This window comes from Palaemon carinicauda, chromosome 17 (genome assembly GCF_036898095.1).
Source record: "Palaemon carinicauda isolate YSFRI2023 chromosome 17, ASM3689809v2, whole genome shotgun sequence".
NCBI classification, from domain to species: domain Eukaryota; kingdom Metazoa; phylum Arthropoda; class Malacostraca; order Decapoda; family Palaemonidae; genus Palaemon; species Palaemon carinicauda.
Genome location: NC_090741.1, coordinates 38,317,645 through 38,340,560, shown reverse-complemented (window position 1 = coordinate 38,340,560; position 22,916 = coordinate 38,317,645). Strand labels below are relative to the sequence as shown.

Sequence of the window (22,916 nt, the reverse complement as noted above, 5' to 3'; positions counted from 1 at the left end):
GCTTCTTCCAGTCGTCGCTGTCTGAAGGATCTAAAGTGGACTCTAGATCTGACCAAGGAATTGGGTCTCCTTGTCAATTTGGAAAAGTCTCAAGTGGTCCCATCCCAAACTATTGTGTATTTAGGGATGGAGATTCACAGTCTAGCTTTTCGGGCTTTTCCGTCGGCCCCCAGAACAAGCCAAGCCCAGTTATGCATCCAGAACATGCTGAAGAAGGAACGATGTTCAGTCAGGCAGTGGATGAGTCTGATAGGGACCCTATCATCCCTGGAACAGTTCGTATTGTTAGGAAGACTACACCTCCGTACTCTTCAATATCACCTAGCTTTTTACTGGAAAAAGGACAAGACGCTAGAAGCGGTCTCGATCCCCATTTCCGAGAAGATGAAGTCTTGCCTGACTTGGTGGAAGGACAGTATCAGCCTCAGAGAGGGTCTGCCCGTGGCTGTTCAGACTCCCAACCACGTTCTCTTCTCGGACGCATCGGACACAGGCTGGGGCGCGACATTAGACGGTCGGGAATGCTCGGGAATTTGGAACTCGAGTCAAAGGACAATGCATATCAACTGCAAGGAGCTACTGGCAGTTCATCTGGCCTTGAAAAGCTTCAAGTCTCTCCTTCAAGGCAAAGTGGTGGAGGTGAACTCGGACAACACCACGGCTTTGGCGTACATCTCCAAGCAAGGAGGGACCCACTCTATGACGTTGTACGAGATCGCAAGGGACCTCCTCACCTGGTCAAAAGGTCAAAACATTTCACTAGTAACGAGGTTCATCCAAGGCAACTTGAATGTCATGGCAGATTGCCTCAGTCGGAAGGGACAAATCATTCCAACAGAATGGACCCTACACAAGGATGTGTGCAAGAGACTTTGAGCCATATGGGGCCAGCCAACCATAGATCTCTTCGCAACCTCGATGACCAAGAGGCTCCCAATATATTGCTCACCAATCCCGGACCCAGCAGCAGTTCATATAGATGCCTTTCTCCTAGATTGGTCACATCTAGACCTATATGCATTCCCTCCGTTCAAGATTGTCAACAAGGTACTGCAGAAGTTCGCCTCTCACGAAGGGACAAGGTTGACGTTAGTTGCTCCCCTCTAGCCCGCGAGAGAATGGTTCACCGAGGTACTTCGATGGCTAGTGGACGTTCCCAGAAGTCTTCCTCTAAGAGTAGACCTTCTACGTCAGCCACACGTAAAGAAGGTACACCAAGGCCTCCACGCTCTTCGTCTGACTGCCTTCAGACTATCGAAAGACTCTCGAGAGCTAGAGGCTTTTCGAAGGAGGCAGCCAGGGCGATTGCTAGAGCAAGGAGGACATCCACCCTTAGAGTCTACCAATCGAAGTGGGAAGTCTTCCGAAACTGGTGCAAGTCAGTATCTGTATCCTCGACCAGTACCTCTGTTACTCAAATAGCTGACTTCCTTTTATACCTGAGGAAAGAACGATCTCTTTCAGCTCCCACTATCAAGGGTTACAGAAGCATGTTGGCATCAGTCTTCCATCACAGAGGCTTAGATCTTTCCAACAATAAAGATCTACAGGACCTCCTTAAGTCTTTTGAGACCACGAAGGAGCGTCGTTTGGTTACACCTGGTTGGAATTTAGACGTGGTACTAAGATTCCTCATGTCAGAAAGGTTCGAGCCGCTACAATCAGCCTCCTTTAAAGATCTCACCTTAAAGACTCTTTTCCTGGTTTGCTTAGCCACAGCTAAAAGAGTCAGTGAGATTCACGCCTTCAGCAGGAACATCGGATTTTCATCTGAAACGGCTACATGTTCTCTACAACTTGGTTTTCTAGCCAAAAACGAGCTACCTTCTCGTCCTTGGCCGAAATCGTTCGATATTCCAAGCCTATCGAATATGGTTGGAAATGAACTAGAAAGAGTCTTATGCCCTGTGAGAGCTCTTAAGTTCTATTTAAGACGAACTAAACCTTTACGAGGACAGTCAGAAGCTTTATGGTGTTCAGTTAAGAAACCATCTTTGCCTATGTCAAAGAATGCTTTATCCTATTTTATCAGACTGTTCATACGAGAAGCTCATTCACATCTGAGTGAGGAAGACCAAGCTTTGCTGAAGGTAAGGACACATGAAGTTAGAGCTGACGCAACTTCAGTGGCCTTTAAACAAAATAGATCTCTGCGAAGTATAATGGACGCAACCTATTGGAGAAGCAAGTCAGTGTTCGCGTCTTTTTATCTTAAGGATGTCCAGTCTCTTTACGAGGACTGCTACACTCTGGGACCATTCGTAGCAGCGAGTGCAGTAGTGGGTGAGGGCTCAACCACTACAATCCCCTAATTCCATAACCTTTTTAATCTTTCTCTTGAAATGTTTTTTATTGTTGTTTTTGGGTTGTCCGGAAGGCTAAGAAGCCTTTCGCATCCTGGTTGATTTGGCGGGTGGTCAAATTCTTTTCTTGAGAAGCGCCTAGATTAGAGGTTTTGAGGAGGTCCTGTGGTATGGGTTGCAACCCTTCATACTTCAGATCCTAGGGGTCGCTCAGCATCCTAAGAGGATCGCGAGGCTCCGTAAGGAAGACGTACTTAAAAAGGCAGAGTAATTGTTCAAGTCGACTTCCTTACCAGGTACCTATTTATTTTGTTTTTGTTATTTTGATAACTTCTAAAATGAAATAAAATATTCTTAGCTCATAATGATGTAAACATATATTGCTGGTCTCTACCCACCCCCCTGGGTGTGAATCAGCTATTATAATCACCGGCTAAGTTAAATATTGAAAAATGTTATTTTGATAATAAAATAAATTTTTGAATATACTTACCCGGTGATTATAAATTAAAGGACCCTCCCTTCCTCCCCAATAGAGACCCAGTGGACCGAGGAGAAAATTGAGTTCTTTGTTTACAATGAGTACTGGGTATCTGGACGACAGATGGCGCTGTTAAAGTACACCCCCTACCTGTGTAGCGATCGCTGGCGAATTTTTTCCGTAGAGTTTTCTGTCGAGCAACAGAGTTGCAGCTATTATAATCACCGGGTAAGTATATTCAAAAATTTATTTTATTATCAAAATAACATATTTCAATTTTACGCCATTTACGTGAACCATATATTTTTCCAGCAGCTTATCTTGTATTGATTATGCATTTCTGACCATTATTACTGGTGCAAATACTAATTTTTGAGTTTCCCCACCCAACACCTCGGTTTCCCACTAATATCCCCCATAACTTTATATAAGGGATGTGGTAGGAAAACTCATGAACGGGTAGTTTGCCCCCAATGATCATGGTCAGAAATGGATAAAACATAAGATAGGAAGTAGGAAAAATTAATTTTTCATACATTTGGTCAGAAGTTTAGGTACAGTATTGTATATTTACCCATTTTTCCTCTCAATTTCCTATTGTGGGAACCTAAGTAAATCTAATTTATCCTAATCAAACTTACTTAATGCTTCCCTACTGGTCTACCTGGTGGGCACTAGTAAACATTGTAACATAATCATAATCAGAATGAAAAATCTTAGAAGCCCCAAAAGAATCAACCATTTCTTACTAAAAAAAATATTGAGCTGTGTTATTGACACCTAGTTAGGGAAGGAAACGCCTTCGGCCTTCCTCACTTTCAAGCCCAATTCCTTTGACCTCATCTTCTGCTTTGGGACCTTCTAGTTCTCATCTCTTTATTAGGAAAAAAAAAGGAGAGCTTCAGTGACCTCTACAACTTTCTCAGGAACATGACAGGGATGTCTCCATTTATCCTAGGGTGTCTCCCTCCCCTGCAGTTAGAAGGCATACCTTTATGTTGTTTGGATATGACCCTTCTCATACTCTACTCTGCAGAGGACAAGAGAAATAAGAAATCTTCAGATATCTATGAGAGACATCATGCATGCTCATACTAAAGAGCAGTCAACTGTTTGCCCTAGCTTTACTGTTAGAGCGTGCTTAGCTGTAAGCATGCCCATGTACTTTCCAATTGCACGCATTCATTTGATCCTGAGGTCTTACTTGTTTGCGTGCAAGTCCCTGAGGGAACACACTCTCCTGTATGTGTGCACTTATCGGATCCTGAGGTCTTACCTATTTGCACACACTCCTCACTTAGAGCATTCATTGGAACTTGAATATTCTTCTGTCAGTGCATGCTCACCTGTTAGTGCTTATTCATCTGTTCGTGCATGCTCTCAAGTTATCGTACACTAAACTGGGTATGGACACTCCCATATACGTGAGCTGCTCCAACAAGATATTGCCACCAGCTGTCTCCAGACTGAGAAAATTTTACTCTTCTGAAGACTCCACTTCTCTGCAAATAGATGCAGCTGTCTCGACCCTAACACCTGATACATCAGTAGAGAGACTGAGGATCTAGTCAACCATCTTTTTGGCTTCTTAGGGTGCAAGTCAAGTATGAAAGCTACTGCGATGGGTAGCCTCCAAGTCACTCCCAGGTTATACCACTGGTCATGAATGGTGGCCTTTTTCACCTTTTTCAGGATTTGTCAAATCCTTGGAGCAATAAAAAAAAATATTTACAGACTTACTTCTGTCAAGGGCAAAGGCGGTCACCTTCCTAGCTCACCAGCCTGCTAACCAGTGGACTAACTTGGTCCTAAAGAGGAGGGGTGCAGTTTTGTAGCTAACAAATTTGTCGGGGAAATCAGACAACGGGAGACATGGGCATCAAGGAATTCCCCAATTATCTATAGCCCCGTTTTTTCCTCTGACAAAGTTGAGGGAACGGTAGAAAAATGGAAAAATTCCAGCCAGGATTCCATTTTCCACTGAGCAGTCACCTTTAAGAAGTCCAGGACATCAGGACCAACAGCAAAGGTGAATGCATTAACTCTGTTGAAGTTAGCCCTCAAGAAGGCATATGCAGTCTCCAGTGAGGTTCACTACACCAACATCTTACTTGAAAAGATCAATGGATTTATCCCCATTTTGGTCAGCCCAGAAGAGGAAGGGGCAGGAGAGTAATTGGAAGTTATTAGGTAAAGCCGACCCCTCCTGCAACTGCCATGAGAAGGGGGATGCCTGTCAAGCCATTGGGCAAGGTGGCAATATCACAGAGCCGAGGAAGGATGTTAGATATCCTCCAACATGGATACCACCTCCCATTCATTGGTTCTCGTCTTCCCCTCACTTAGACTCTTGACAACATTGTCGTCTTACCACCCTGATGTGGAGAAAGACCTGATCCTTCATTGATAGGTAAAGATGTTAGACAAAGACATGCTGCAGCTAGTACGGAACGGATGTCAAGTCTTTTACAGTTGTATAATTGTTATGGAGAAGTCAACTGGGGCTGGAGACCGGTAATCAATATCCTTGCCCTGAACAAATTGGTACTACAGACTCTGTTCAAGATGAAAATGGTGAGCACTGTACGGGCTGTCATTGGGAGGAAGGACTTATGCTCTCTCTGGATCTGCGAGATGCAAACTGTACTTCCGGATTCCAGTCCATCAATCTTCAAGGAAGTTCCTCTGTTTTATCCTTGGGGGGAAAGGTCTCCCAGTTCAAAGTTCTGTTGCTTTTGGCTGTCAACCACCTTCAGGTGTTACTTGAGGGTTCACACTCATTTCAGTTTGGGCTCACACCAATGGAATGCACCTTCTAAGGTATTTGGACGATTGGTTGATTCTGGCCTCTTCCCAGAGGCATCTCCTTTAACATTGAGACAAGTTCTTCTCCTTTGCCACAATCCCCAAAGGGTGGCAGAACGGCAGGAAGAGATCCAACGATCGTGTCAGCAGACTCGGGAGAGTAGCACGCCCTTTCATACACCATCAACTACCAACTTTTCAGTGGCAATAGTTACTAGGACATCTATTATCTTTAGAAAAGTTTGTCCCACTCAGGCGTCTACATCAACAATTACTTCAGTGGTTCATGAAGCGATGCTGGTCACATTCCGACAATCCACTCCATCATCTACTGTAGGTCCTATACAGCAGGCATTAAGGATTGACATTGACTGGTGGGTGGAGGATGATATTCTCCTGAAGGGACTTCATTGGAGTGTTCTCCCACAGATTTGTTACTTTTCATGGACATATCAAAAGAAAGCCGAGGGGCTCACACAGTATAAGGAACTAAATTGTTGTGTAACGCTGGTTCCAGGAAGAGAAGAGCCTGCACATCAACCGGCTGAAGATGAAGGCAGCACTGTCCCTACAGTCATTCCAACACCATCTGATTGGTCTCTCAGTTGCGTTGATGAGTGACAACATTCATGTAGTGACATAAGTCAACAAGCAGAGGTACTGTTTTACAGCACATCTGCAAGTTGGCAATATACTAAACAAAAATAATGCAAGGGAAGTGGAGAGATTCATTCCAGGCAAGAGAAATGTAATTGCCGATAAACTCAGTCGCCAGGGACAGGTGATCAGAGTAGATTGGTCCTTTCCTCCTTAAATGTTGAGAAGCTTCTTAACTTTTTGAGGTTCTCTAACGAAAGATATGCTCAAGACGAGGCTCATCAAGAAGCTCCCGATCTACTGCTCACCCATCTTGAGTCGATCAGTAATCTTAGAGACCGGATTTTAACATCCGTAGGACGGCCTCGACATTTATGCTTTTCCGCCATTTTGCCTCATCCAAAGAGTTGTCAACAGGATACTCACTACTCCAAACCTGAAGATGACTATGGTGGCTCGCAAGTGACCCCATGGAGAATAGTAAGCAGACCTTCTTATGCTTTTAACTGGGGCTAATGCCCAATTGGCCCAACCTACTTTGCCGACCTTTCTGCGGAGATATTACAACTCCGTGACGTCCCTGTCAGTTCACAGGTGGAGACTATCCCTCATCTTCTTGAGCGAAAGACTTTTCGTGAGACACTACACAGATTTCTGGATACCTCCAAAAGTTATTTACGGCAGTCTACTGGAAAAAGCAAGCCATTCTTCTGCAATTGGTGTCATAGAAGAGGTATATATTTTTCTGGTCGTAGCATCTATTCAGCTGATAGCAATCTTCCTTGTTTTCCTACGCAGAGAGAAGCACCTTTCAATCTCAGCGATGAAAGCTTACTGCTCAGCCTTGAGTCAAGTCTGGAGACTGAAGGGAGTACTTTAGACTTTTCTTCTTCATGGGAATTATCAGTGCCCATAAGGACCTTTCTTGCCCTCCAAGAGAATTAAAACCACCCACATGGAATGTCACCAGAGGGCACCTTACTAGCCTCAAAAGTAGGCATCTGGCAAGGATTTAACACTCAAGACAGTTTTCTAACTTGCCCTACCTTCAACAAAACGAATAGGTAAGCAGCATGGATTATCACATCCAGTTAGTCTTTCCGAAGGTTGGAGAAAGGTCTCGTTTTCCTTGTTTCCTGAGTTTGTCACTAAAACTCGAAATGTAGGTGTAAACTATCCTAGGCTTGAATCTTTCTCCATTTCCTCTCTTAGGGAAGCTACGTATATCACTGAGAAGCTACTTGTAACAGATTCAATTCTTCAGAGCACAACTACAGAATCTTTTCATCAGCTCCGTGAAACATAAATAGATCACAAACCTAAACAGTAGGGGATCCAGAAGAACCTGCACAGGCATATGCTCTTGAAGTCAGAGTATGTGCAACATTAGCTTTTAGGAAGACCCTGTCAGTGGGACAAACCCTGAAGGCAGGAGTCTGTAAAGGACAGACAACCTTCACAGCCCATTACATATGTGAATGCACCCACGAGTGGTTTGACACGTTATCTTTAGCACCTATGGTAACTGCTCAGTAGATTGTGTAGCGTACTTAGCTCCTTTACAGGACAAGAAGTGTCTCATCTAAGATAGTGGTTGCGATGTCAGTCTAGGATGAGAGTAAGAATGTCTGACCTTTTTTCTTCTTTTTTTTTTTTTTTTCTTTAACTTTGCATAGGGTCCAGCAGTTGAACTGTTATGTCGCTGTCACCTACAAGTAAATACTCACTCCTCTTTATAAGTTTTAATGGCCGAGTTTCTAGTTTTGTTGAAATCATTCTCCCATTGAATGACACGAGTTTGTACAGTATAATCAAGAAAATTACTATTTGCTTAAAAGAATTTTGTGATATTTAGTTGATTATTTCTCATATATAGTTTATTCATTACCTGTACAGTATACAGTAGTATTAATTTTCATCACTGTGCTGCTTTCCATGTCGAACCTCTTGTGCTTGTAGCATCCTGCTTTTCTGTACAGGGTTGACGCTTGGACAGTAACAAAGATGATAATGATTTAATATTCATGAACTAGCCAGATATCAATATAAAAGACAAGGGTTGTAGTTTGGCCTTGTATGTACAATTGACAAACTTTATGATGATTTTCACTACATATTTATTGATAACTAGAAGTAAGAGCTCAACCCAAAATCTTGCAAAATATCATGAGAGAGCCAAAGGAGATGAGAGAGCCAAAGGAGATATTATCATCTCGTCCTATGCAGAAAATCTGTGCTAGAGATCTTAAGCCGGTTAGGGAAAAGTGTAATGCGGATGGTACATCTCAAGTCTTTAAAGATAAGAATTCATGACAGTATTCAGAAGCGAATCAATAAGTTTGCAATAAAATTCCCTCCAATCAACTTTTCACTTCTTATTCATAGGTCAAATGCTTATGGCATTAAGGTAACCTACCAATAGAGACACTGTCATATATGCATAACAGGATAGGGGAGTGTAAACTGAAGGATTTGTAGAAAAAAAAAAAAACACGATTTCTAATTCTTTGAGAAAATTTCTTGAATTGGATAACACAATAACTTTACTGCTAGAGAAACGCATATCTAGAGTATAACGAACCATTACAGCATTTTAATATTAGCTTTTTATTCTTTTCAGTTTCACTGAACTATGGGTAATCACACTTCATCGGGAGAGCGCAGGGATCGCCACAAGTCTGGTGACCCTTATCAGCTAGCCTCCCCTGGAAGAACTGATGGACAGGCGTTTACTTTTGACAAACCCAAGGGACAGAAAACATTGCACCAGCAGCACTCGGAAGAAGAACATGAGCCTGTGACTATTAAGGCCTTGAAGGTTAGTTTGTTCCGTAACCGAAATACAAACCACACTATTTACATAGGGTTTACTTTCGGCGTAGCTGAAAATGACGAGCCATTAGATTTTTAATGAGGGTTAACTACCCCCGCGCTAGTTAGCAATGGGGTAGGGGAAGGGGTAGCTTGCTACCCCTCCCCTCCCACACACCGGTGAACTGTCTCACTTCACTTTTGGCTCGAACGATGAGCAGACGTGTCTGTCTTTCGTCCTCACTTTTGACAGCCTTAATCTGTTTTTTCTTTTTCTCAGACTTTGTGTGTTTGGAAGTTGGCCTCTACCTTCATCGCTATTATGCGCAAATGCCCTGGACTCTCCGGCCGCCCCTGTGGTACCTTCATGTCGGCGGTCGAGACGGATCCTCACACCCTTTGCCCGCAGTGTCGAGGTCAACGGTGTGCTAGAGACTTAACGTGTAGTAAGTGCAGGGAGTGGTCTACCTCCGAGTGGGAGAGGTTTGCCCGGCGGCGTAAGAAGAAGTCCAAGAGAGACCTTTCTCCTTCAAAGGTTGCCTTGAAGAAGGAAGGCTCCAAGGACTCTTCTTCCGCCGCCCAAACCTCCTCCGAAGCTCCCACTCGGTCGGCCTCTCGTGAGAGACCGTCGAGTGGTAGCGTAGGCCATTGTTCTGTTTCCCGATCTCGGGGTGCGGGAGAGGGCGTTGCCTCCCATAGCGGGGCGGCTCCCCCTCCTCCTCCGGGGGAGGATTTTGATTCTCATTATGATGACCATGCTGTTTCTAATGATGATCTCTTTCAGCTTTGGGCTTCCTTGGGGCTTCCTTGGGGCTTAAGGGCTTGCCCTCCAAGGAAGCCCTGTTTTACCTTATCCAGTTGGGGGCTGCTGTCAAACAATCGCCGGTAATAGCAGAGGTAGACCCTCTGTCTATTGTCGACGTGGTTGTGGCAGAGGCTTCCGACGGGTCTGGTCAAACCTCTGCTGCTGCTGCTGTTGCAGACGTTGCTGAAGGCTCTGCTCCCCCTTCCGAACATCCTTCGAAGGGGAAGTTGAGTCCCACGGTCTCTCCTGCGGGTGCGTCTCCTCCCCGGGGGAGCGCACTGACAGAGACTCCTCTTCGGAGGACCGATGATGTGGATGACCTTCGCCGTAAGGCTCGTCCTCCTCTTCGCCGTAGGGGCCTCCCCTCTCCTTATAAGGGAGTGAAGAGGCGCCTCTTCGAGTCGTCTCCGCCGCCTTCCCCTGCAGAGGATTCTCCTCGTCGGGAGCAGACTGTAGCATCCACGTCCTTGGACCTCTCCGCAGATCGCTCGCGATCTCCTACGCCTGCCAGACCTTCCAGTCCTTCTGGCCTACCTTCACCTCTGGTTGCAGATGCGCAGCAGGCGCCTTCTCACCCCGTCACCCGACGGGCACCGGTCCCTTCGGGGCAAAGGGATGTCTCCCACGGTGTGGGTAATTCCCTTGCGCTTCAGGATTCCCCTTTGCGCTCAGCTGCGCGTTCGCGCGCAGTAGCGCACAAGCGCTCTCCTGAGTTGCAGCCATCAGCCTCGCCTCGCCAGCGCTCTCCTGCTCGTCAACGCTCGCCTGCTCGCCAGCGCTCGCCTGCTCGCCAGCGCTCGCCTGCTCGCCAGCGCTCGCCTGCTCGCCAACTCTCTCCTGCTCGCCAGCGCTCCCCCGTTAGCCGTCAGTGCCTTTATGTTCCTGCTGCGCGCCAGGCGCGCCATCGGTCTCCTGAGCGCACACGATCTCCTGCTCGTCAGCGCGCGCCTGCGCACCTTGTTCCTGATGCGCCCCAACGCTCGCCCACGCGCCCTAGATCTTCGGATCTGGATGAAGGCAAGGACCTTACTCCTTCGCCTCGCCCTCGCGCTCCTGTGCGCCCATTCTCGCCCGCGCAACAGCGCGCACGCTCCCCGGTGCGCACTTCAAAAGTTCCTGCACGCCCGCGCGCCCATGAGTCTTCATCTCCTGAGCCCGACCGCGAGCGTTCGCCCTTGCGCGTTTCCTCGCCACCTGTTTCTGCGCCCCAGCTGACTGCGCGTCGACACCCTCCTGCGCGCCAACGATCTCCTGAGTGCCCGCGCTATCCGTCGCCTGTGCGCAAGCGCTCGCCAACGCGCCAGCGCACCCATGACTTGGATCGTCACAGGTCTCTGACGCGCTAAATCGCCTGTGCGCGGTCAATCGCCTGCACGTACTACCCGCCATCGTTCGCCAACGTGCCATCGTTCGCCAACGCGCCATCGTTCGCCAACGCGCCATCGTTCGCCAACGCACCATCGTTCGACAAAGCGCCATCGCTTGCCGACGCGCCATCGCTCGCCGATGTGCCATCGATCGCCGACGCGCCATCGCTCGCCGACGCGCCATCGCTCACCCACGCGCCATCGCTCGCCCACGCGCCATCGCTCGCCCACGCGCCATCGCTCGCCCACGCGCCATAGATCTCCAGTGCGCCGCCGATCTCCTGCGCTTCACCATTCTCCTGACCGACAGCGATCTCCTCTACCCTCGCGCGCTTATTCATCTGCGCGCCCGCGCGCACCTTCACCTGCGCGCCAACGCGCCCCCTCGCCCACGCGCGTTTATCCCCGCGCGACTGTGCGCCCGCGCTCCAGCAGCCGCCCGCGTGCGATCCCTTGGATGCTCCATCGCGCGAGCACCAGCGCGACCCCCGTTCTTGCCGGGTTCCGCAGCTCGTGCCTGCGACAGAGACGCGTACTTCCAGATCGCCATCACGATCGCCACCGCGCAAGCGCAGGTCTCTCACCCAGGACCAGGAAGAGTCTCCGGAGAGGTCTAGGCAACATTCTTCCCTTTCTTCTTTCCAGGTAGGCCCCGTTGCGTCCACTCCTAAGGATCAGGAGATCCCCTTCTGTCCAGCGGGGATTACTGACACTGCATCCGTCACCCGTCAGTCTTGGCTTGGTCACCTGATGAAAGCGGTGGTGCAGGCTGTGAAACCAGCCCTCGCTGATCTGGGACTCAAACCAAAGACAGACTTGCCCCCGCTGAAGAGAAGGAGAGGAGTGGACTTCATGGTGACTTCTCCCAGGGAGAAGTTGGCTCCTAAGAAGTCTGTCAGGAAGGCTCCATCCCCTTCGTGGTCGTTTTCTCCTTCTCCTGTGGACGAAGCTTTTCCGTCCTCAGGAGACTCCAGCGAGGCGAGGGCCTCTCCCACGGCACCAATGGGAGGAACCCCACCTCGAGGAAGAGAAACGTCTCGCGTGGAAGTTACCTTCCAGACCTCTTTGCTGGAGTCCTGTATCCCACCCAGGAGGGAACCCAAGGACTCAAAGACGATTCCTAAGTCGTCTTCACGGATCCGTCCAGAGCCAACCAGACCCCGGGAGAACGTCCACGTGTCTCTCCAAGAAGAGCCTCTGGGGACGGGAGACTTAGCTGCCAGTCCACAGGGAGGAGAGCAGCATGAGTCTGAGCATGCCTTCTGGCAGGTCTTGAATCTGATGAGGCAACTCAACAGATTCAAGGACCCGGAGATCGCCTCTCGCGAAGGCAAGGATACGGTCCTAGACCAAGTCTATGGTACCCAGAAGCCCCCAAGGGCCAGCGCGGCTTTGCCTTGGTCCCAGGGGGTGAAGAGTGCCAGAGACAAGGTCGAAGCTCAGCTCTCGGAACTCGCCTCCTCCAGCCGTTCCTCTGCCGGGAACGAACTCCACCCACCTCCTCGTTTACAGCAGAGGAGGTATTTTGAGATCAGTGTAGCCCTTCTCCTCCACTACTCAGTGGAAGAGCTCACAAGGGGAACTCCTCTTGAGAAGCTCTCCTCCCGGCAGGTGACATTCTCGGCTTCGGAGATCCTTAGCCAGGAGAAGGTCGCGAAGTGTGCCATGCAGGCCACTTCGTGGCTGGACGTCTGGCTGGGTTCTCTGGGCATCCTATTGCGCTCCGAGGACTTGTCTAAGGAGAGCAATAGGAAGGCCCTGGAGACCTTCCTCCTCTCGGGCACTGGCTCCAATGAGTTCCTGGCCCACCAGGTAACCAACCTCTGGGCCAACTCGATCCTAAAGCGACGTGATGCGGTGACCGAGAAGTTCAATCTGAATGTCCCCGCCGTGGATGTCTGCAGGCTCAGACACTCCTCCATCCTTGGAGGAAGCTTGTTTGAGCCCAAGTATGTGGAACGCACAGCTGAGAGGTGGAGGAAGTCGAACTAGGATTCGCTCTTCCAAAGGGCCCTCACATCTCGGCCCTACAAGCCTCAGCTCCACAACAGCATCAACAGCAGCCTCGCAGGACACCGAAGCAGGCTCCGGCAGCTAAGACGAAGGTGTCTAAGCCACAGCCCTTTCCTGTCAAGGAAAAGAGGGGTGGTAAGTCCTCCAGGGGAGGCAAGACTCCTAGAGGGAGCGGCCGTAGCCGTAAACACTAGGAGTGGCAGTCCCCCTGCATGTCCACCTGTTGGGGGATGCCTACAAAGTTGCGTGCACAGGTGGCAGCAACATGGGGCCGATTCTTGGACGGTCTCTGTGATCGGCCAAGGTTATCGCGTCCCATTCACAACATCTCAACCTCCCATGACAGCGAATCCAGTGTCGTTGAGCTCCTATGCCATGGGATCGGCAAAGAGGCTAGCCCTTTGGGCAGAAGTCGAGACCATGCTCAAGAAGGATGCTCTCCAAGAGGTCGTCGACGGCTCCCCAGGCTTCTTCAGTTGACACTTTCTTGTAAAGAAGGCGTCTGGAGGCTGGAGACCCGTCATCGATCTCTCGGCTCTGAACAAGTTTGTCAAACAAACTTCGTTCAACATGGAGACAGCGGACACGGTTAGACTTGCAGTGAGACCACAAGACTTCATGTGCTCACTGGATCTGAAGGACGCGTACTTCCAGATCCCAATCCATCCGTCTTCCAGGAAGTACTTGAGATTCAGCCTAGACAGCAAGACCTACCAGTTCAAGGTACTGTGCTTCGGTCTCTCCACAGCACCTCAGGTTTTCACCAGAGTGTTCACCCTGATTTCGTCATGGGCACACAGGAACGGCATCCGTCTCCTCCGATATCTGGACGACTGGCTGATCCTGGCAGACTCGGAGTCGACCCTTCTTCGACACCGAGACAGGCTTCTGGGTCTTTGCCAAGATCTGGGGATCATGGTAAATCTCGAGAAGTCCTCTCTGTAGCCGTCCCAGCGACTGGTTTATCTAGGCATGTTATTAGACACCAATCTCCACAAAGCCTTTCCATCAGACGACAGGATAGCAAGGCTGAGGAGGGTGGCAGAGCCCTTCCTCAGGTGGGAAGAGCTTCCAGCCCAATCATGGTTACGTCTTTTAGGTCACCTAGCCTCCCTGGCCCGTCTGGTCCCGAACGGCCGTCTCAAGATGAGATCCCTGCAATGGCGGCTCAAGTCCCGGTGGAGTCAAGGATCCGATTCCCCGGACTTTCTGGTCCCTATAGGACCCACGGAACAGGCGGACCTGCGGTGGTGGCTGATCGACGAAAACCTACAAAAGGGATTGGATCTTCTCGTCCTTCCCCCGAAATTGACACTGTTCTCGGACGCGTCAAAAGAAGGGTGGGGGGCCCACATTCTGAACCAGAGGGTCTCAGGCCTTTGGTCAGAATCAGAAAAGTACCTACACATCAACCTGCTAGAGATGAAGGCCATGTATCTGGCTCTTCAGCAGTTCCAACGGACCCTGGCGGGCCACTCCGTGGTGGTGCTGAGCAAGAACACCACAGAAGTGGCTTATATCAACAAGCAGGGAGGTACCTTTTCACAACAGCTATCCCATCTTGCAGTAGAGATCCTGAGGTGGTCCGAAGTCCACTCGATAACACTATCAGCTCGCTTCATTCCTGGCAAGAGGAATGTGCTCGCCGACAGTCTGAGCAGAGCTTCGCAGATAGTGAGTACCGAGTGGTCTTTGGATCCTCAGATAGCCAACAAAGTCCTGACTTTGTGGGATTCCCGACAGTGGACCTGTTCGCGACGGCCTTGAATTTCAAGCTGCCTCTGTACTGCTCCCCAGTCCCGGACCCCAAGGCTCTCTGGCAAGATGCTTTCCAACAGCGGTGGGACAACATCGACATGTACGCCCTCCCACCGTTTTGTTTGATGAGAAGGGTGCTCAACAGGACCAGACTATCGGTCAACCTGTCTATAACCTTAATAGCTCCGCTATGGCATCACGCGGAATGGTTCCCGGACCTTCTGCAACTCCTAACGGAACTTCCGAGAGAACTTCCCCCACAACACGAGCTACTCAGACAGCCACATTGCGACATCTTCCACAAAGCCGTAGCCTCGCTTCGGCTTCACGCCTGGAGACTATCCAGCGTCTCCTCACGGAGAGAGGCTTTTCGCAGCAGGTTGCGGAAAGAATGTCTCGTCACCTGCGAAAGTCCTCTGCGGGAGTCTACCAGGCGAAGTGGAGAGTCTTCTGTGGTTGGTGTCGTGGAAGGGGTATCTCTCCACTCGATGCCACTATTCCAGCAATAGCGGAGTTCCTCGTGTATTTGCGGCAAGAAATGTGCCTTTCGGTCTCGGCGGTGAAAGGCTATCTCTCAGCCTTAAGCCTGGCCTTTAGGCTGAAAGGAGTGGACATTTCTTCCTCGCTAGAACTCTCTTTACTCATACGTATCTATGAGCTTACCTGCCCTCAGTCGGAAGTGAGACCTCCTCCATGGAACGTGGTTCGGGTTCTCAGGGCTCTGAAGAGACCTCCCATCGAACCATTACGCAAGGCCTCTGATCGCCACCTGACTTGGAAGACGGCTTCCCTACTCGCGTTGGCCTCTGCCAAACGAGTTAGTGAACTTCATGGTCTCTCATACGACATCGCCCATTCAGGGGGATGGGAGGAGGTAACGTTCAGGTTCGTCCCTGAGTTTGTTGCCAAGACTCAGAACCCTGGAGTGCCGGACCCACGGTTCGACTCCTTCAGGGTCACAAGTCTCCGTTCTGCAACAAGTGACCCAGACCATCTGCTATTATGCCCAGTGAGGAGTCTGAGGCGTTACTTGAAGAGGACAGCTGCAGTTCGTCCCCGCGTGCAGGCGTTCTTCGTAAGCACGGGAAGGACTAAGAGGAGGGTCACCAAGAACACCATCTCGGCTTGGATTCGAAGGGTTATCCATCACGCCTTGAATCCTGACCCTCCTCCGTCACGTCGCCCTAGGGCACACGACGTCAGGGGCATCGCTACGTCCCTGGCCTTTAAGAGAAACTTCTCTGTGACGCAGGTGCTACAAGCTGGGGTCTGGAAGCGTCAAACGACCTTCACAGCCCACTACCTGCAGGACGTGACCCACAGGAGCCTCGATACCTTTTCTATCGGCCCCCTGGTGGCTGCACAACAGCTGGTCTATCCTCAGGCTCCTTATTGGACAGGTAGCAGAAGGTTGAGGGCATTGTTACCCGGTTTTAGTCTGCGTGAATGAAAGAGTATGCCTGGTCCTTACTTCTTTCTTCATCCTCCCCTCTCTTGGGGAAAGCAGCATCCTGGTCTCTGCATAGCTGACATCAACCTCTGCAGGTAAACCATGCTCCCTTGTGTTCCTAGTATTAAATTAATACTGTTGCTTCCCCCATACCCTAACGAGGTGGTATTGGGAACGTCCTAGCCTAGAATTCCATCTAAAGGACTTCAGGTCAACTTCCTAGGACGAGTCACACTCTATTCCTCCACACACAAACTTATGTAGGCCACACGTTCCTTGCGGAGCAAGGAACTTGTGAGGTGCAGAGACACTTTTTCTTGAGTGCTACTCACTCGGATTCTGAGTCCCCGGGTAAAGCCAAAGCCAGTAAGGCTGGGGACTTTCCACCCTTCCTAAGGGGTAAGTCACCCTATGTAAATAGCGTGGTTTGTATTTTGGTTACGGAACAAATGACAAATTCGGAGATAATTTGTATTTTTCCTAACCATACAAACCTTAGCTATTTACACATATTTGCCCGCCAGCCCTGTCCCCCAAGACAAGTCCTACCTCTAAGTGAAGTGAGACATTTCACCGGTGTGTGGGGGGGAGGGGTAGCAAACTACTCCTTCCCCTACCCCCTTGCTAACTAGCGCGGGGGTAGTTAACCCTCGTTAAAAATCTAATGGCTCGTCATTTTCAGCTACGCCAAAAGTAAACCCTATGTAAATAGCTAAGGTTTGTATGGTTAGGAAAAATACAAATTATCTCCGAATTTGTCATGTTGAAATGTCTATACAGTACTAGCATGGTCTTATGTTTGATGCCCATACAGACATAGTGCCTGATATGTTGTACAGTATGTATTAAGTGACAAAAATTATATTGTACTGAATGACAAACATTACTTGCTCTGAAAGAGCTGGCCTGAGCTTTGCTCAAACGGAGGATGCAGAAATAGTTCCTAAGACCTTAGCTAAGGTACCAAGGCCCCCACAAGAGAAGCCTTGACGATATTCTTCTGGTCCAGCAAGGACTGAAGCAAAATTATTGTTACTTTTCTAAATTATTGTGTCAATCATTGAAAACACTATATAAGAAAACTTAGATAGCAAGAGAAGAAATTATTTGCATAACACAAATAGATACCTGCAAGTAAAATGAGCCTTTAATTTTGGGGACTTATAGCAATATTTGATGTTAGTGTATTAGAAGCTTCACTGACTGGTTTTTCTGATGAGGTTAAATCTGATCAATAAGAAAAACAGTAGTGTGACATATGTACACTTGAACATTCAAGGTACCCTACAGCCAAAAAATGATTACATATAGTGTACAATATCTTGTGTAGCAGATTTAATGAGAGAGAGAGAGAGAGAGAGAGAGAGAGAGAGAGAGAGAGAGAGAGAGAGAGAGACTCTTTTTATACTTTATATATGAAATATCTGTTTAAATGTTACTGTTCTTGAAACATCAGAGAAGTTCCTTAGACAAATTTATTTTAGTTTTCAAGGGGGGTCTCCTATCCAATTGTGTATTATTGCTCTTTTTATACTTATCAATGCATTGGAGACCACATTTACTTTGAATGTTGCAGTACAGTACTGGATTATGATTGGGGATTTTACTTGAATGTTATCATGATGATGATTATTATTATTAATATTAGTGCTGTTGTTGTTGTTGTTGTTAAAGTGTTATCATTTAGAATTTTAAACTTTTACTTTGTAGAGCAAAACTTAAAGATCATCAACTTACCTGGCAAGTTTAAATTTGTGAAAATTTAAAAAAATATCTGAAGAAAATTATCAAGATATTATATTGAGAGCAAGTAAATAGTGTTAAAATAACTGCTAAAGATCATGCAATTTACTGTATATTTTTCATGCCTATAATGAGCTGCATTATTATTATTATTATTATTATTATTATTATTATTACTGTATTATTATTATTATTATTATTATTATTATTATTATTATTATTATTATTATTATTAGCTAAGCTACAACCCTCAATGGAAATTCAAAGTGCCATAAGCCCAAGGGCTCCAACAGGGAAAAATAACCCAGTGAGGAAAGGAAATTAGGAAATGAATAAACAATATGAGAAATAATTAACAATTAATAAAATATTTTAAAAACAGTAATAACATCAAAACATATATTTTATATATAAACTATAAAAAGACTTGTATTAGCCTGTTCAACATAAAAACATACGAGTTCTATCATTTCAACTAACCGATTAGGAAGATCATTCCACAACTTGGTCACAGCTTGAATAAAACATATAGAATACTGTGTAGTATTGAACCTCTTGATGGAGAAGGCGTGACTATTAGAATTAACTGCATGCCTAGCATTACGAACAGGATGAAACTTTCCAGGAGGATCTGAATGTAAAAGATGGTCAGAATTATGAAAAATCTTATGCAACATGCATAATGAACTAATTGAACGATGGTGCCAAAGAATAATATCTAGATCAGGAATAAGAAATTTAATAGACCGCAAGCTTTTGTGTAACAAATTAAGATGAGAATCAGCAGCTGAAGACCAGACAGGAGAACAATTCTTGAAACAAGGTAGTATGAAAGAATTAAAACACTTCTCCAGAATACATTGATCACCAAAAATCTTAAGACTCTCAATAAGCCAATTTTTTGTGTAATTGAAGAAAAGACAGACCTAATGCGTTTCTCAAAGGTAAATTTGCTGTTGAGAATCACACCTAAAATTTTAAGAGAGTCACACAGAGTTAAAGAAACATTATCAATGCTGAGATATGGATGTTTAGAAGCCACTGTCCTTGATCTACTTACAATTATACTTTGAATATAGAATTGTTCCGTAACCGAAATACAAACCACGCTATTTACAAAGGGTTATTACTTTTAGCGTAGCTGAAATGGCGAGCCATTAGAATTTAACGAGGGTGTATTACCCCCGCGCTAGTTAGCGGGGGGGTAGGGGAGTGGTAGCTAGCTACCCCTCCTCCCCCTCACACACAGGTGAATACTCACTTTCACTTTTGGCTCGGACTGTGACAGACGTCTCTGTCTTGGTCCTCGCTTGGCAGCCATTGTCTGTTTTGTCTTTACTTAATCGCTTACTTTTCTTTTACTCAATATATATGTAAACATGTTTTCATGTTTGTATATATATTTGAGTATAGAAATAAGTAAGTTTCCTTTTCAGATGTGTGTGTGTAGTGTACGATATCTACGTGGAGGCCTCGGCAGTTAGGCCACCACGGCCTAATTTTATGGGTTGCGATCGAGTTTGACTTCGGTCTTTCTCTCTCTCTCTCTCTTGAGGTCGTTCACCCTTTTACTATGTTTTACTACGCCCTTGTAGCTTCCTTCCCGTGTGGGTGGGGTTGCTACGCCGTACATTTTGTCTCAATTAGTTTATGAATCTAATTGTAGTTGTTAATTTTTCAGCTTGTAGAACGATTCCTTTCGGGGTTTTCGTTTTTTCTTTAGTGTTCATTCATTTTTAAATTACATAATTACATAGTTACATAATTATAATTGTTATAATTCTGTTTTGGTTACAGCTCTCCTTCCGCGAGTGTAAGTGGTTGTGAGGGCACGTGCCTGTTGTGTAATTCTTGTTCCTTTTCCTCGGGATTCCTCTTCGGAGCCTTCCCGGGGGAATGAATGTGTACTAATATTTTTTTTTATTTTTTTACAGTTACCGATCTAGTTCGTTTCTGTAATATAGCAACGGTGTGAGCTGTCTGGTTGAGTCCTGGGGATTCGGCTGTTGCTGCCTCCCCCCTTGTATTGTCGTCAGGGGCGTGTCTCCTTCTACTGGTAGTACTCCCGTGTCGACGGACAGCTCTCCAGTTCATTTTAGAACAGTCAGGAGGCTTGCCTCCTTGGGCGGATAACTTTCCTTCCGAGGGAAGTTTTTTCCTGTCCAGGCTTGAGCTTTTCCTCTTTTGGGGGGTTCTTCTCTTGCCTTTTTTTCGTGCGACTATGCTCTTGGTGCTGAGCGGTCGCACCTGCAGTTTCGCTCAAGGGGCTGGGCAACTGCAGGAGCTCCTCTTCGGAGGATTGCCCCTTTTAGGTCACTGGCTGACCAGTCTCTTCCACGAAGTGTTTCTCTTTCGTTCGCGAGAGAGTACACTCATAGAGACTCCTCTTCGGAGGTTTCTTCTGTTGCTGTTGCTGTTGGCCTCCCTCGCCGTAAGGCCCTCCGTCCGCCTCGTCGTAAGGGCCTCTCATCTCCCTATAAGGGTGCTTGAGGCGCCTTTTTGAATCTCCGTTTGCAGCCTACAACTTCTTTTTCTCGATCTTCCGTCTTGGTGCAGATGGACAGCAGTCTAATCTCGTCTTCCGACGGGCAACGGTCTTCCCGACGGACAGCGGTATTCCGACGGACATCAGTCTCCCGGCGGACAACGATCCCTTCGGGGCAAAGGGTTGCCCCCACGGGGGTTCTTCCCTTGCGTGTCAGGGTTTCCCTGCGCGCCCTTCTGTTCGTCAGCGCTCTCCTGTTCGTCAGCGCTTTCAAGATGATCTTCCCTGCGGTTCCTGTTACGTGCCCTGTGCGCCCACGTTCGCCCTCGCGATCTAGAACTTCGGTTCAGGTCAGGGTCAAGGACTCTTCTTCTTTGCGCAGGCTTCCACGCGTAGCCTTCTGCTCGTCAGCGATCATCAGCTCGTCAGCGATCATCAGCTCGCCAGCGATCGTCAGCTCGTCAGCGATCATCAGCTCGCCAGCGATCTCTGAATCGCCCACGTGTGTTACAGCTGGCACGCCAACGTTCTCCAACACTTCTGAAGGAACATGGTTCGCCAGCTACTAGCTCAACTGCGGATGCTGATCGCCATCGCGCGACCCTCAACTGCAGATGCTGATCGCCATCGCGCGACCCTCAACTGCGGATGCTGATCGCCATCGCGCGACCCTCAACTGCGGATGCTGATCGCCATCGCGCGACCCTCAACTGCGGATGCTGATCGCCATCGCGCGACCCTCAACTGCGGATGCTGATCGCCATCGCGCGACCCTCAACTGCGGATGCTGATCGCCATCGCGCGACCCTCAACTGCGGATGCTGATCGCCATCGCGCGACCCTCATTTACCTGCGCATGCTGCTCGCCATCGCACAACCCTGAACGATTGCCCGCTTACGCATGCTGCTCCTCATCGCACCACCCTGAACGATCGCCCTCCTGCAGATGCTGATCACCATCGCACCCTTTCACGCGATCATTCACCTGCGCATGCTGCTCGCCATCGCACAACCCTGAACGATTGCCCGCTTACGCATGCTGCTCCTCATCGCACAACCCTGAACGATCGCCCTCTTGCGGATGCTGATCACCATCGCACCCTTTCACGCGATCATTCACCTGCGCATGCTGCTCGCCATCGCACAACCCTGAACGATTGCCCGCTTACGCATGCTGCTCCTCATCGCACAACCCTGAACGATCGCCCTCTTGCGGATGCTGATCACCATCGCACCCTTTCACGCGATCATTCACCTGCACATGCTGCTCGCCATCGCACAACCCTGAACGATTGCCCGCTTACGCATGCTGCTCCTCATCGCACAACCCTGAACGCTCGCCCTCTTGCGGATGCTGATCACCATCGCACCCTATCACGCGATCATTCACCTACACATGCTGCTCGCCATCGCTTACCGCCAGCGATCTTGTTCACCTACGCGGCAGCACGATCCCTCGCCGTCACGCCCATTCGCCTGCGCGCCCGCACGATCGCTCGCCTGCGCGCCCGCGCGATCGCTTGCCTGCGCGCCCGCGCGATCGCTCGCCTGCTAGCCTGCGCGATCGCTCGCCTGCGCGCCCGCGCGATCGCTCGCCTGCGCGCCCGCGCGATCGCTCGCCTGCGCGCCCGCGCGATCGCTCGCCTGCGCGCCCGCGCGATCGCTCGCCTGCGCGCCCTCGCGACCGCTCGCCTGCGCGCCCGCGCGACCGCTCGCCTGTGCGCCCGCGCGACCATTCGCCTTTGCGCGACCGTTCGCCCTCGCGCGACCATAGTTCGCGGCGAATTCCACAGCCGGTGGTAGCAGCAGGGACGCGTGCTCCCAGGCGGCACTCGGGATCACCTCCATCCAAGCACAGGTTGGTAGTGCAGGACGAAGACAGGTCAGTACAGCATTCTTCCCACCTTCTTTTCAGGCAGGAACCATCGTGTCCTCTCCAAAGGATCGCCCGATCCCTTTCACCTTAGCGAGGATTTCGGACTCTGTGTCCTTGGAGCAGCAGACATGGTTTGATCCGCTGGCACGGGCGTTAATGAGGGTTATGAAACCAGCACTCACCGGCCAGGGTAACAAACCAGCGGCTGTCTCTCCTACGCTGAAGAGAAAGAGAGGAGTGGACTTCGTGGTGACTTCCCCCAGGGCGAAGTTGGTTCCCAAGAGGTCGGTCTCGAGGGTCCCCTCTCCTACACGAGTACTCTCTCCTTCTCCCGCCCTGGAAGGATTTTTGGCGGGGGGGGCTTTCCGTTGAAGATTTCTCCATCGGACAAGGGGTGACTGCTTACCTCTTCCTCTGGGAGC

General features: G+C 48.8%; 1 protein-coding gene across 1 annotated transcript in view; it reads left to right on the top strand.

Moving 5' to 3' along the window:
- The window catches only part of LOC137656685 (5'-AMP-activated protein kinase subunit beta-1-like), a 68,631-nt gene that overhangs the window by 5,753 nt on the left and 39,962 nt on the right, over positions 1 to 22,916 (top strand). The window contains exon 2 of the mRNA XM_068390879.1: positions 8,807 to 9,004. Coding sequence (XP_068246980.1) covers positions 8,819 to 9,004 — 186 coding nt within the window. The 5' untranslated portion in view covers positions 8,807 to 8,818. The remainder of the gene's footprint in view (positions 1 to 8,806; positions 9,005 to 22,916) is intronic.